Source organism: Scyliorhinus torazame, chromosome 30, assembly GCF_047496885.1.
Source record: "Scyliorhinus torazame isolate Kashiwa2021f chromosome 30, sScyTor2.1, whole genome shotgun sequence".
Taxonomy (NCBI): domain Eukaryota; kingdom Metazoa; phylum Chordata; class Chondrichthyes; order Carcharhiniformes; family Scyliorhinidae; genus Scyliorhinus; species Scyliorhinus torazame.
In genome coordinates this window covers 21175062-21190021 of record NC_092736.1, presented here as the reverse complement: position 1 = coordinate 21190021, position 14960 = coordinate 21175062, and the positions used below count along the sequence as shown (strand labels likewise).

Genomic DNA, 14960 nt, shown 5'->3' with positions numbered 1-14960 from the left:
GCAGAATGAGAGAGCCACGCAAAATGCTGTAGACATTGGCGGGCTAGAAGTTCCTGCCGACAGTCACTTCCCCACCAGAAAACCCGTCACGGAGGAAGGGGGGGGGGACTCCTGCCCAATGTCTATCTTTCAGCTAAGGGAAAAGAGAAGTCTGGAGCAACGCCTGACAGTTCTAATGTATGTATAACTGAGTGTAGGTCATTGACAAAACACATCACCATTCCCCAAACCGATTTTTGTCAGTGAGAAAATTGTTCCTGGTTCACATGTTGGGGCAGTCGAAAATCGTTTCTTGGCAATGTAAGAGCAAGAACTTGCCTCTATATGATGCTTTTTTTGAACTTCAGGTTGCCTCATGGTGCTTTCCAGCCAATGAAGTATTTTTGGAGTGCAGTTACTTTCGTAATGTAGGACACTGTAACAAAAAATAACTCTCTTTCAAGGTTGCACGTCCAAAGAAATGGCTTTTTAGAAGGAACTATGATGGTGGTGAAATAGAGCTGGATGAGATTAATGTACACATGCCTAATGTGGACCTTGTGCTCAATGATAAAGGGGTTGCTTTTTCCAATGAACTTCAGACAAGTGAAATTCACACAAAAATATTCAACCATTGCACACTAACATTGGCCAACACAATTTCAACCAGATTTTAACCACAAAATGCAGCTTCGATTCATTCAAGTTCTGTATGGAGACGCTTTAAATCCTGCACGCATTTTGTTCTGATCCGGCAGATGTTAATTATCGCGTACACCAAATCCCACGGGGAAACACGGCCTACTTATCACAATTCTATCTTTTGGGGTATTTTGACCATGAGAGGATATGTTTACTAAATTCAAAAGTCATGAATTCCATTTACCCTTTTGGGATTTGAAATATGAAATTAAACATTCTTATTAAGAAAAGAAAACTTAAGCACAAAAGATTACATTTGCACAGTTAAGATTAGCCTTTCAAAACATTACCCCGAAATGACTCCCTACTTGGTCAGACTCACAAGACAGCCAATCTTCAGTAGAATTAAGTTAGTTTTACCCTCACACACACACACACAATATCACAATAATCCCCAAACGTATTAAAAATTATACCATCTCAGCACAATTTCCTTTGCAGGTTCTTTCCTCATGTCCCAATTTTTTATTACACATTATTATCAGCGTTCCTGCCACTGGTGATTACAATGATCATAGTCCCTGTTGAATTATAGCATTTCAACAGTCACGATGTAGTTGCCACCTCTGGCCATTAGGAGGTTCACTTGCGTATGTTTCCGATGATTCTCTTACATTCACTTGCAATCTATTTTTCTCAAAACTAAATCACGGGTCGTTTGTTAGTCTATGTAAAGGGAACCAAAATCTGCGTCAAAGAACGTAGAGGGGGTGAAATTGGCGCTCACATACCAATTTAATTTTGCATTGTGGCTTGCTGGTCCCGAATTGTCCTTCTTCCGCCAGGACAAGTTTCACAGAGAAGTGACAAGCTTAATAAACGTGACCATCTGCTGTTTGAGAGGCTGAGCTGTAGGTAAGAGCACCTTCAGACCTGATATATGACAACCTTTTTTTCCCTCAGGAGCGGGAGTTGCAGTTGACAGTATCCAAGTGTCAATTCGGTTTGAGGGTGAGACATTTGTACCTGATCTGAGTAACAGATCAAGTTCTCAGTTTAAGCAGCTCAGCAACCGAGTAACAGAAGCGGTGAGTACTCAATTTAGAGCTCGATGTCGCGTGACGATGAAGACAACTTTCTAGAACTGCAAGCTATTTCAGAAAAAACCCCAATATTGCCATATTTCTGGCGATTCTTTTTTGCGATGTTTAATTATGACTGCTTATTATCCGCCCAAGTTAACAAAAAAAGAATGGCTGTTGATTTAACGATGTGATAATAAAACTGATCTGTAGTTAGCCCTCGCAGTCAGTGCTAACGTAGTCAGGAATTTTACATGTAATGTTCACAGTGGTTTCTGCTCTTCCTCATTACTGGAATTGTGATATTATCTGTAAGACCGGATTCCCATTTCCATTGACGCTTTATTAACTCGGTCCGGGGATTTTGAACATGCTCCCCGCGGTTCTCCGTCTGTTATTATGAAAGGGTGGAAAATGATAGGAAGTGATTTCAGGAGAGGATTTCCCTTTTTGCTGTTGGAGTATGAAGCATGTCCATGGAGAATACAGGAAAATAGCCTGGGACACTCATTGAGTTTCATTGAGCAATGTAGATTAAGGAACCGCCGGTTTGTTGCTACGTTGGAGAGACAACCCTCCAGGTGGTGTGGGGCCAACCCTCATGGTGCAAAGCCTCAGGCAGCAGGAGTGCAGACTGGGAATTCAGGCAGGGACAGATTGAGGATCAGGCTTTCGAAGGCCAGGTCAAAATAAAAAATCTCTGGCGCGGTAGCACAGTGGTTAGCACTGTTGCTTCACAGGTTCGATTCCGGCCTCGGGTGACTGTCTGTGCGGAGCATGCACGTTCTCCCCGTGCCTGCGTGGGTTTCCTCCGGATGCTCCAGTTTCCTCCCACAGTCCAAAGATGTGCGGGTTAGGTGGATTGGCCGTGCTAAATTTCCCCTTAGTGTCCAAAGGTAAGGTGGGGTTACTGGGCTATGGGGATAGGGTGGAGTCGTGGGATTAAGTAGGGTGCTCTTTCTAAGGGCCGGTGTATACTCAATGGGCCAAATGGCCTCCTTCTACACTGCAAATTCTATCATTCTATAATATAGGATCTCCATTCACCACATTTCTTCATTCATGTTCATGTTATAATGGAGGGCGGGAGGGGTGGGGGGTTGGGAGGGTTGGGGGAAAACATCTCAATGTGGTTCTGAATTCCGTCACAGAGGTGACCGTATTCCACTCTTTCGGCCTGTCAGATCCATGCAGAGGTGTTGTGCATGAGGAGCTCTATCGCCGAATTCCCTCGGTCTCCTCCCATCATGCAACGCTCTCCGTCAGGAGCAATAAAATCAGCTCAGATACTGAGAGAGGGGTTCGCAGCTGTGGAATCTGATGTAGTGAGTCCTGCATTTATGTTGCCCCTTCAATCACACACACTTCCTGGCGGAACGGGTCTCCTATCATCCCCAGGCTAAACATATCAGAGGATTGGTTTGTACTGTTGAAAACACTGGAAAGCATGATTAATCTCCTGAAAAGAGGGCAGAATATTCAATGAATTGAAAGTTGTAGGTAAAGTGCATGGGTTGACTGAGCCAGGGAGTTTGGATTACTTCACGCTGACACTACTGGGGCTGATGTTAAATCCTTTCACCTTGTCTTTTTGTGTTACAGATGAATGTTATCTTTGCAAACAATTCTAACTTCACTGAGGTCATAATCAATGGGTTTAGGTGAGTAAAGGTCTCCTGAAATTCATTTGAAGATGACAAGAAAACACAAAAGTGTAATGAATGTTTGTACATAGGGGCTTAGGGCCATAGCCTTTCTCGTTATCGGTATTGTCTGCTGTGCAGCTTCAAGTCATTGGTAACATCAGTCATTCAGTTCATCTGGGACTTCAGACAAGAGTGAGACCATGCCAGTCAATGTTTTCCCGGTTTCTTCCCGTCTCTTTACAACTATCTAGGGCTGGATCTGTCATAGCAGAAGTAACAACAATATTCAAGGAAGGAACAACAATCAAAGCTAATGTCGTTGACACACTGGCCAATAGTGTGGCTACATTCGGGAATCGTGATTTAACTTTGGACACCAACTTCCTGAATGGGATAAGTATGTTTCCTCTGAAAATCACACCTTCTTTGTACATTGCGATTAACTGTGAGTCCTTTCCGTGAGAAAACACGCAGTGACCACCATTTACGCTGCCCTTGAAGTGACAGCAAGGCCAGGGCGCCGCACGCGTTACACCCGCAGCTTTTCGCTGTGCTGCATAGAATCATAGAACTTACAGTGCAGAAGGAGGCCATTCAGCCCATCGATTCTGCACCGGCCCTTGGAAAGAGCACCCTACTCAAGCCCACACCCCCACCCTACCCCCGTAACCCCACTTAACCTTTTTCGACGCTAAGGGGCAATTTAGCGCGGCCAATCCACCTAACCTGCACATCTTTGGGCTTGTGGGAGGAAACCGGAGCACCCGGAGGAAACCCACGCAGACACGGGGAGAACGTGCAGACTCCGCGCAGACGGTGACCCATACGGGAATCGAACCCCCCTGGAGCTGTGAAGCAACAGTGCTCACCACTGTGCTACCGTGCTGCCCAGTTCTGAATGGGTTGCTTGAACGTAGTGATGTAACGGTGCGCCTTGGTGGCACGGGCAGTGATCTGGGCAGACTGCGCCACCGTCTCTGGCCAAAGCTGGTACGGAGAGTGGTCATTTTCCTCTTTGCGATCCATGCAATTCTGCTCCCATTCCTTTTTGAACGGACAGGGCACGGCGTGAAAGTGAGAATAAAACCATCGGAAGACCGAGGGGTGAATTCTCCACCTCCCCAGCCGCTTGTTCATGGACGGTGCGCCGTCGCTGGCAACGGGATCCTCCACTCCCACCCCTGACCAATGGGATCTCCCATTGTAGCCACCCCGCAGTGCCGGGAAACCAGGCTGGCGGGGCTGCGCTGCGACAGAACGGAGAATCCGGCCCATGGCAAATTGTCACAAGTAGGCTGACATTAACTCCGCAATGAAGTTACTGTGAAAATCCCCTAGTCGCCACACTCCGGCGCCTGTTCGGGTACACGGAGGGAGAATTCAGAATGTCCAATTCACCCAACAAGCACGTCTTTCGGGACTTGTGGGAGGAAACCGGAGCGCCCGGAGGAAACCCACGCAGCCACGGGGAGAACGTGCAGACTCCGCACAGACAGTGACCCAAGCCGGGAATCGAACCCGGGACCCTGGCGCTGTGAAGCAACTGTGCCTGAAACACCGAAAGCCAGTTGTGAAGCCAGGAAGAATAACTTGCATTTATATTGCAACTTTAAAGTGATAAAAAGCGCTAAAGGAGTCTCACAGAATAAAGATCCCCCCCCCCCCCCCCTCCCCCCCGCCCCCCGCCGCCGCTGGCCCGTGGTGAGTTATTGAGCAGCAGAGATGACTCATCATTGTCAGCCGCTGGGATGTACCTGGTGCCGCAGATGTCAATGGACAATCGCCTTGTGCGCTGGGCGCGTCGGCAGGGAACTAGCCGGCCACTAGCCACCCGCCTACGTCACTGGAAAGCCCACTGTGGGGGGTAGGGGGGGGGGGGTTTCAGGAAATCTCAACCTAGGTCCTAGGTGACTGAAGACGCAGTCGCTAAGATTGTAACGCTCACAGAAACCTCAGAGGGTTGCGCGGCTAAGGTGGATTACCTACCTCGTGAGGAGGTGGGGAGCCAAGTAGGTATTTGAAAATGATGATGAGACTTCTAAAATCTAAGCCTTGGAAACAGGGAATTATAGAGGTCAGCAGGCAGGCGAATGATAGGTGGTTATAGATAGAAGCTTCAGGGATGTAGTTACTCCAAAGAACAAAGACAGATGGGTGACAGTGAGAGGGGCTGGGAGGAAGCTGGGATGGGAATAGAGGGCTACGGACCCAGGAAGTGTAGAAGATTGTAGTTTAGTCGGGCAGCATGGTCGGCACGGGCTTGGAGGGCCGAAGGGCCTGTTCCTGTGCTGTACATTTCTTTGTTCTTTGTTGTTCTTTGAAGCAGTCAGTACCCTGTGGTCGTTCCCCTTAGTAACAAGTATATCGCTTTGGATACTGTTGGCGGGGGGGACTTACCAGGGGTAAGCCATGGGGTACAGGTCTCTGGCACAGAGTCTGTCCCTGTTGCTCCGAAGGGAAGAGTGGAGAGGAGTAGAGCATTAGTCATTGGAGACTCCATAGTTAGGGGGATAGATAGATTCTGTGGGAACGAGAGAGACTCGCGGTGGTGTGTTGTCTTCCAGGTGCCAGGGTGCGTGATGTCTCGTATCGTGTTTTCGGGATCCTTAAGGGGGAGGGGAGCAGCCCCAAGTTGTGGTCCACATAGGTACCAACGACATAGGTAGGAAAAGGGATAGGGATGTAAAGCAGGAATTCAGGGAGCTAGGGTAGAAACTTAGATCTAGCACAAACAGAGATATTATCTCTGGGTTGTTACCCGTGCCACGTGCTAGCGAGACGAGGAATAGGGAGAGAGAGGAGTTGAACACATGGCTACAGGGATGGTGCAGGAGGGAGGGTTTCAGATTTCTGGATAATTGGGCCTCATTCTGGGGTCGGTGGGACCTCTACAAACGGGATGGTCTACACCTGGACCAGAGGGGTACCAATATCCTGGGGAGGAAATTTGCTTATGCTCTTCGGGAGGGTTTAAACTAGTTCAGCAGGGGCTTGGGAACCTGAATTGTAGCTCCAGTATACAGGAGGTTGAGAGTAGTGAGGTCATGAGTAAGGTTTCACAGTTGCAGGAGTGTACCGGCAAACAGGAAGGTGGTTTAAAGTGTGTCTTCTTCAATGCCAGGAGCATCCGGAATAAGGTGGGCGAACTTACGGTATGGGTTGGTACCTGGGACTTCGATGTTGTGGCCATTTCGGAGACATGGATAGAGCAGGGACAGGAATGGTTGTTGCAGGTGCCGGGGTTTAGATATTTCAGTAAGCTCAGGGAAGGTGGTAAAAGAGGGGGAGGGGGGCATTGTTAGTCAAGGACAGTATTACGGTGGCAGAAAGGATGTTTGATGAGGACTTGTCTACTGAGGTAGTATGGGTTGAGGTTAGAAACAGGAAAGGAGAGGTCACCCTGTTAGGGGTTTTCCAAAGGCCTCCGAATAGTTCCAGAGATGTAGAGGAAAGGATTGCAAAGATGATTCTGGATAGGAGCGAAAGCAACAGGGTAGTTGTTATGGGGGACTTTAACTTTCCAACTATTGACTGGGAACGCTATAGTTCGAGTACTTTAGATGGGTCCGTTTTTGTCCAATGTGTGCAGGAGGGTTTCCTGACACAGTATGTAGATAGGCCAACGAGAGGCGAGGCCCTATTGGATTTGGTACTGGGTAATGAACCAGGACAGGTGTTAGATTTGGAGGTAGGTGAGCACTTTGGTGATAGTGACCACAATTCGAGTACGTTTACTTTAGTGGTGGAAAGGGATAGGTATATACTGCAGGGCAAGAGTTATAGCTGGGGGAAAGGCAATTATGATGCGATGAGGCAAGATTTAGGATGTATCGGATGGAGAGGAAAACTGCAGGGAATGGGCACAATGGAAATGAGGAGCTTGTTCAAGGAACAGCTACTGCGTGTCCTTGATAAGTATGTACCTGTCAGGCAGGGAAGAAGTGGTCGAGCGAGGCAACCGTGGTTTACTAAAGCAGCCGAAACACTTGTCAAGAGGAAGAAGGAGGCTTATGTGAAGATAAGACATGAAGGTTCAGGTCGGGCGCTCGAGAGTTACAAGTTAGCTAGGAAGGACCTAAAGAGAGAGCTAGGAAGAGCCAGGAGGGGACATGAGAAGTCTTTGGCAGGTAGGATCAAGGATAACCCTAAAGCTTTCTATAGATATGTCAGGAATGAAAGAATGACTAGGGTAAGAGTAGGGCCAGTCAAGGACAGTAGTGGGAAGTTGTGCGTGGAGTCCGAGAAGATAGAAGAGGTGTTAAATGATTATTTTTCGTCAGTATTCACACAGGGAAAAGACAATGTTGTCGAGGAGAATACTGAGATTCAGGCTACTAGACTCGAAGGGCTTGAGGTTCATAAGGAGGAGGTGTTAGTAATTCTGGAAAGTGTGGAAATAGATAAGTCCCCTGTGCCGGATGGGATGTATCCTAGGATTCTCTGGGAAGCTCGGGAGGAGATTGCTGAGCCTTTGACTTTGATCTTTAAGTCATCTTTGTCTACAGGAATAGTGCCAGAAGACTGGAGGATAGCAAATGTTGTCCCCTTGTTCAAGAAGGGGAGTAGAGACAACCCCGGTAACTATAGACCAGTGAGCCTTACTTCTGTTGTGGGCAAAGTCTTGGAAAGGTTTATAAAAGATAGGATGATTAATCATCTGGAAAGAAATAATTTGATTAGAAATAGTCAACATGGTTTTGTGAAGAGTAGGTCGTGCCTCACAAATCTTATTGAGTTCTTTGAGAAGGTGACCAAAGAGGTGGATGAGGGTAAAGCAGTTGATGTGGTGTATATGGATTTCAGTAAAGCATTTGATAAGGTTCCCCACGGTATGCTACTGCAGAAAATACGGAGGTATGGGATTCAGGGTGATTTAGCAGTTTGGATCAGAAATTGGCTAGCTGGAAGAAGACAAAAGATGGTGGTTGATGGGAAATGTTCAGACTGGAGTCCAGTTATTAGTGGTGTACCACAAGGATCTGTTTTGGGGCCACTGCTGTTTGTCATTTTTATAAATGACCTGGAGGAGGGCGTAGAAGGATGGGTGAGTAAATTTGCAGATGCCACTAAAGTCGGTGGAGTTGTGGACAGTGCGGAAGGATGTTACAAGTTACAGAGGGACATAGATAAGCTGCAGCGCTGGTCTGAGAGGTGGCAAATGGAGTTTAATGCTGAAAAGTGTGAGGTAATTCATTTTGGAAGGAATAACAGGAAGACAGAGTACTGGGCTAATGGTAAGATTCTTGGCAGTGTGGATGAGCAGAGAGATCAAGGTGTCCATGTACATAGATCTCTGAAAGTTGCCACCCAGGTTGAGAGGGTTGTTAGGATGGTGTGTTAGCTTTTATTGGTAGAGGGATTGAGTTTTGGAGCCATGAGGTCATGTTGCAGCTGTACAAAACTCTGGTGCGGCTGAATTTGGAGTATTGCGTGCAATTCTTGTCGCCGCATTATAGGAAGGATGTGGAAGCATTGAAAAGGGTGCAGAGGAGGTTTACCAGAATGTTGCCTGGTATGGAGGGAAGATATTATGAGCGAAGGCTGAGGGACTTGAGGCTGTTTTCTTTAGAGAGAAGAAGGTTAAGAGGTGACTTAATTGAGGCATACAAGATGGTCAGAGGATTAGATAGGGGGGACAGTGGGAGCCTTTTTCCGTGGATGGTGATGTCTAGCACGAGGGGACATAACTTTAAATTGAGGGGAGATAGATATAGGACAGATGTCAGGGGTAGGTTCTTTACTCAGAGAGTAGTAAAGGCGTGGAATGCCCTGCCTGCAACAGTAGTGGACTTGCCAACACTAAGGGCATTCAAATGGTCATTGGATAGACATATGGACGATAAAGGAATAGTGTAGATGGGCTTTAAAGCGGTTTCACAGGTCAGCGCAACATCGAGGGCCGAAGGGCCTGTACTGCGCTGTAATGTTCTATGTTCTATGTTCTAAGTCAGCAAAACCTAGTGCAAGTGCACATGGGACCATCCCAATAAGGGCCATAGCTAAAAAAGGAGGAAGAATGTAACATGGTCCAAAACCCCGGACATCTCTGAAGCACTTTTAAAGAGTTATTTACATGACACTCAAGGTAGCACAGCACGCACCCCCAGAAAGCAATGAGACAAATGATCAAATAGTTAATTTGCAGTGTTGTTTGAAGGTGTATATTGGCCAGGACACCCTCTGTTGATATTTAATGGAATGCATTTAATTATAGGCGTAGTTATGCTATTGATATATTGATGCCAATCAAGCTGAGGATCTTACCAGTTACAATATGCCCCTTGCATGGGTAGTGAATGAACCTCAGCTATCTTTAAAAAAAGGAAAGCAACTCATGTAGTGGCATCATGTGCATATTCTAAGTGGGCTTTGGGTGAAATGAAGAGCAGACAATATTTATTATATACTGTGAGCTGCCAACTACTTTAATTGGTTTACACTGGATGCATTAACGTGGCCCAGTTACATAAATCTTTCCATTTACAGCTACTACCACCACTGCAACTACCACCATCGGTGCATCAACAGCCACAACTGGAAGCACAGTTAACCAAGTGTCGACAACGGCCGCTGCTGTCAATGTAACACAAGCAACAACAACCGCTGTCAATGTAACACAAGCAACAACAACAACCGCTGTCAATGTAACACAAGGAGCAACAACAGCCGCTGTCAATGTAACACAAGCAACAACAACAACCGCTGTCAATGTAACACAAGCAACAACAGCCGGTGTCAATGTAACACAAGGAGCAACAACAGCCGGTGTCAATGCAACACAAGCAACAACAGCCGGTGTCAATGTAACACAAGGAGCAACAACAGCCGGTGTCAATGCAACACAAGCAACAACAGCCGGTGTCAACGCAACACAAGCAACAACAGCCGGTGTCAATGTAACACAAGCAACAACAGCCGGTGTCAATGTAACACAAGCAACAACAGCCGGTGTCAATGTAACACAAGCAACAACAGCCGCTGTCAATGCAACACAAGCAACAACAGCCGGTGTCAATGTAACACAAGGAGCAACAACAGCCAGTGTCAATGCAACACAAGCAACAACAGCCGGTGTCAATGCAACACAAGCAACAACAGCCGGTGTCAATGTAACACAAGGAGCAACAACAGCCGGTGTCAATGCAACACAAGCAACAACAGCCGCTGTCAATGCAACACAAGCAACAACAGCCGGTGCCAATGTAACACAAGCAACAACAGCCGCTGTCAATGCAACACAAGCAACAACAGCCGGTGTCAATGCAACACAAGCAACAACAGCCGGTGTCAATGTAACACAAGGAGCAACAACAGCCGCTGTCAATGTAACACAATCAACAACAGCTCTTGTCAATGTAACACAAGCAACAACAGCCGGTGTCAATGTAACACAAGGAACAACAGCTCTTGTCAATGTAACACAAGCAACAACAGCCGGTGTCAATGTGACACAAGGAACAACAGCCGCTGTCAATGCAACACAAGGAACAACAGCCGGTGTCAATGTAACACAAGCAACAACAGCCGCTGTCAATGCAACACAAGCAACAACAGCCGCTGTCAATGCAACACAAGCAACAACAGCCGCTGTCAATGTAACACAAGCAACAACAGCCGGTGTCAATGTAACACAAGCAACAACAGCCGGTGTCAATGTAACACAAGCAACAACAGCCGGTGTCAATGTAACACAAGCAACAACAGCCGGTGTCAATGTAACACAAGCAACAACAGCCGCTGTCAATGTAACACAATCAACAACAGCTCTTGTCAATGTAACACAAGCAACAACAGCCGGTGTCAATGCAACACAAGCAACAACAGCCGGTGTCAATGTAACACAAGGAGCAACAACAGCCGGTGTCAATGCAACACAAGCAACAACAGCCGGTGTCAATGTAACACAAGGAGCAACAACAGCCGCTGTCAATGTAACACAATCAACAACAGCTCTTGTCAATGTAACACAAGCAACAACAGCCGGTGTCAATGTAACACAAGCAACAACAGCCGGTGTCAATGTGACACAAGGAACAACAGCCGCTGTCAATGCAACACAAGGAACAACAGCCGGTGTCAATGTAACACAAGCAACAACAGCCGGTGTCAATGTAACACAAGCAACAACAGCCGCTGTCAATGTAACACAAGCAACAACAGCCGCTGTCAATGTAACACAAGCAACAACAGCCGGCGTCAATGTAACACAAGCAACAACAGCCGGTGTCAATGTAACACAAGGAGCAACAGCAACAACAGCCGGTGTCAATGTAACACAAGCAACAACAGCCGGTGTCAATGTAACACAAGCAACAACAGCCGGTGTCAATGTAACACAAGCAACAACAGCCGGTGTCAATGTAACACAAGCAACAACAGCCGGTGTCAATGTAACACAAGCAACAACAGCCGGTGTCAATGTAACACAAGCAACAACAGCCGCTGTCAACGCAACACAAGCAACAACCACAGCCGGTGTCAATGCAACACAAGGAGCAACAACAGCCGCTGTCAATGCAACACAAGCAACAACAACCGCTGTCAATGTAACACAAGGAGCAACAACAGCCGGTGTCAATGCAACACAAGCAACAACAGCCGCTGTCAATGCAACACAAGCAACAACAGCCGCTGTCAATGCAACACAAGCAACAACAGCCGCTGTCAATGTAACACAAGCAACAACAGCCGGTGTCAATGCAACACAAGCAACAACAGCCGCTGTCAATGCAACACAAGCAACAACAGCCGGTGTCAATGCAACACAAGCAACAACAACCGCTGTCAATGTAACACAAGGAGCAACAACAGCCGGTGTCAATGCAACACAAGCAACAACAGCCGGTGTCAATGTAACACAAGGAGCAACAACAGCCGGTGTCAATGCAACACAAGCAACAACAGCCGGTGCCAATGTAACACAAGCAACAACAGCCGGTGTCAATGTAACACAAGCAACAACAGCCGGTGTCAATGTAACACAAGCAACAACAGCCGGTGTCAATGCAACACAAGGAGCAACAACCGCTGTCAATGTAACACAAGCAACAACAGTTGCCACAATACCTACCACAAGAGCAGTGCCACCGTTAGATGTTCGTAGGACGCCTCTAAGATTCAGTCTGAATCAAACCTTTGTTCCGGCATTAAATGAGCCTAGTTCAGCCGAGTTCCAAAGTCTGAAATTAAGGATAGTAAACCAGGTAAGTTTTATTCTTCGCTGGTAATCTCATTGTATATTTGGTGTTATTATTTTTATTTTTGAATACTCTACATAGAGTATGTCACCGCTAATGCAGTTTTTTAAAAAGAATGCCATCTTATTGTACACTCAAAATGCGGATTTGCAACACTTTCATTTGGTTGTTGGAGTCGATGACAATTGTTCTATGCCGTGCCATATTTCTGACACTGAGCTTGTGTGTGGGTGGGAAGCTCCTCGCTGACACATTCCTGTTCTCTTAGTCAGAAGGTTGCGGGTTCAAATCCCACTGTGAATTGGGTTTGCAAACAATATACTGCCACTGGAGCAAATCGGTAATAAAATCAGAGAACGCTGGAACTATTCAGCAGATCAGGCAGCATAAGTGAAGAGAAAAATGAGAGTTAATGGTCAATGTTGCCCTTTTGGGGGTGGGAACCTGACTTTGGCATTAACCTGACCCCACATTGTGATGAAGGCAGTGACCCGACTTTGTGTTCTGCTGGGTTGACTGATTAGTGGCCAGAGGGTGCACACACAATCGAATTAAGGATGGCCGGTGGGCACTCGATGCTGAAGAACCAATTGGAGACCCGCTATCATGCAATCACCTTTGCCCTCTCTTTGTAGATAAGGTAGAGAGAGAGGATGACGCCATCTTGAGGCACCTTCTCAACACTTCTTGAAATTAAGAATGGCCTCCGCTGCCCCGCCACTGTGGTAGAGCAGAGACCACAGCAGGGGTTGGGTTTTGAAGGAGACTGGAGGGGCTCAGGACGATTCAAGACTAAGATGACTTGAAGGTTGACTCTGATTGATGGCATTATCTGTCCTTAACAAGTTATCTGGAGGGTACACTGCTGCATTGGGAACTTGCATAGCGGTCTAGCTCAATTTCCTCCCTTATTTCGATATTAATTCATTCATGAGCATCCTACAATGAGGCAGGTCCTTTGGTCATTGGCTATTGATGCCTTATCCTGAATTGTTACGGCACTCTCAGGGGCAGCGATAGGGGACAGCACCCAAGTCTATCCCAGCAAGAAAGGGGATTGAATTTGAGCTGTTGAACCACACGTTCACCGCAGAGCTAACCAGCCCCCCCCCCCCCCCCCCCCAAAGCACGGCCAAAGTCCTGCCCAACATTTCAGGTCAATGATCTTTCATCATCGTTAACTCTGTTTCCATCTACGCAGATGCTGCCTGAAATGCTACGTATTTCCTGCATTTTCTGCTTTATTACTGGAATGCACTATCCAGGCGTAGCACCTCACTGGACTACTGAATGAGTGCTGCCGCTTCTGGATGGGATGTTAAGCCGCATCTGTTCCCTCAGAGGATCCTGTAACACCGGGAAGATGGGGCAATTCTCCCAAGGCATCGGCAACATTGACCTCTCACCCTAACATCTTTTTTTTCTTAAATAAATTTAGAGTGACCAATTCATTTTTTCCAATTAAGGGGGCAATTTAGCGCGGCCAATCGACCTACCCAGCACATCTTTTGGGTTGTGGGGGTGAGACGCACGCAGGCACAGGGAGAAGGTGCAAACTCCACACGGTCAGTGACCCTGGGACGGGATCGCACCCGGGACCTCGGCGACGTGAGGCAGCAGTGCTAACCACCGCGCCACCGTGCCGTCCCTCAGTCTAACATCTAAGAGAAAGGTTGTCCGGTTAATTTCACATCTCCTCCAACTCCAGTACCTCTGACAGTGTATCCCTCGCTTGTCATGTGCCCCAGAGTATCAAAGCTGGATTTTCTGTTTAAGCTTCTGAGTGGGTCCCAGCTGACACCTAAATGATGAATGTGGAAGATGCGATTATCACTGATTGCTTACAAAGATTATTCTGACTCGGTGCTAATATATTTCTTTCTTTGAAAGCTACAAGGAGCATTCTCTCGACGTGCACCAGCCGGATTCCAAAACCTCGAGGTCAACAACTTCAGGTGGGCACTGCACTCAGTCCTAACATTCTGGGTTAGTTCATGGTATAAGTTCTTTACCTTCGAGAAAATGGCGGAATTTGGAGAAAGACTGAAGGTCAATTAGGAAATCACTCGTGGCTAGCATTTTGTAACGGCACCAAGACATTCGACATAATACAAATGAAGACGGAATGTTGGCACGGCATAATCAAGAATACAAGAAAATCCAAAGCTTTCCAGACCACAGGAGCGGGTTGTCGAGAGATAACCATGGCCTGGATTTTCCTGTTCCGTTGTGACGGGTGGCTCGGCAGCCCATTGGCGGGACTGGAAAATCCCAACCTGTGTTTCCTGTAGTTGCAAATACCTGTGCAGAATTCCTGCTCAGTTGAACTAGTAACACTCTCGCTGGGGAAGCCACCCTAAGGAAGATGGTCCAAATATTTGTCACTTTTGATAGAAATCCCCCCAGAGTTGTCC

General features: G+C 47.1%; 1 protein-coding gene across 3 annotated transcripts in view; it reads left to right on the top strand.

The window, feature by feature from the left end:
- Window positions 1-14960, top strand: part of LOC140404415 (uncharacterized) — a 61804-nt gene that overhangs the window by 27311 nt on the left and 19533 nt on the right. For all 3 annotated transcript variants that reach the window (XM_072492928.1, XM_072492931.1, XM_072492929.1), the window contains 5 exons: window positions 1585-1709; window positions 3306-3364; window positions 3601-3746; window positions 9836-12552; window positions 14437-14501. In XM_072492928.1, coding sequence (XP_072349029.1) covers window positions 1585-1709; window positions 3306-3364; window positions 3601-3746; window positions 9836-12552; window positions 14437-14501 — 3112 coding nt within the window. The remainder of the gene's footprint in view (window positions 1-1584; window positions 1710-3305; window positions 3365-3600; window positions 3747-9835; window positions 12553-14436; window positions 14502-14960) is intronic.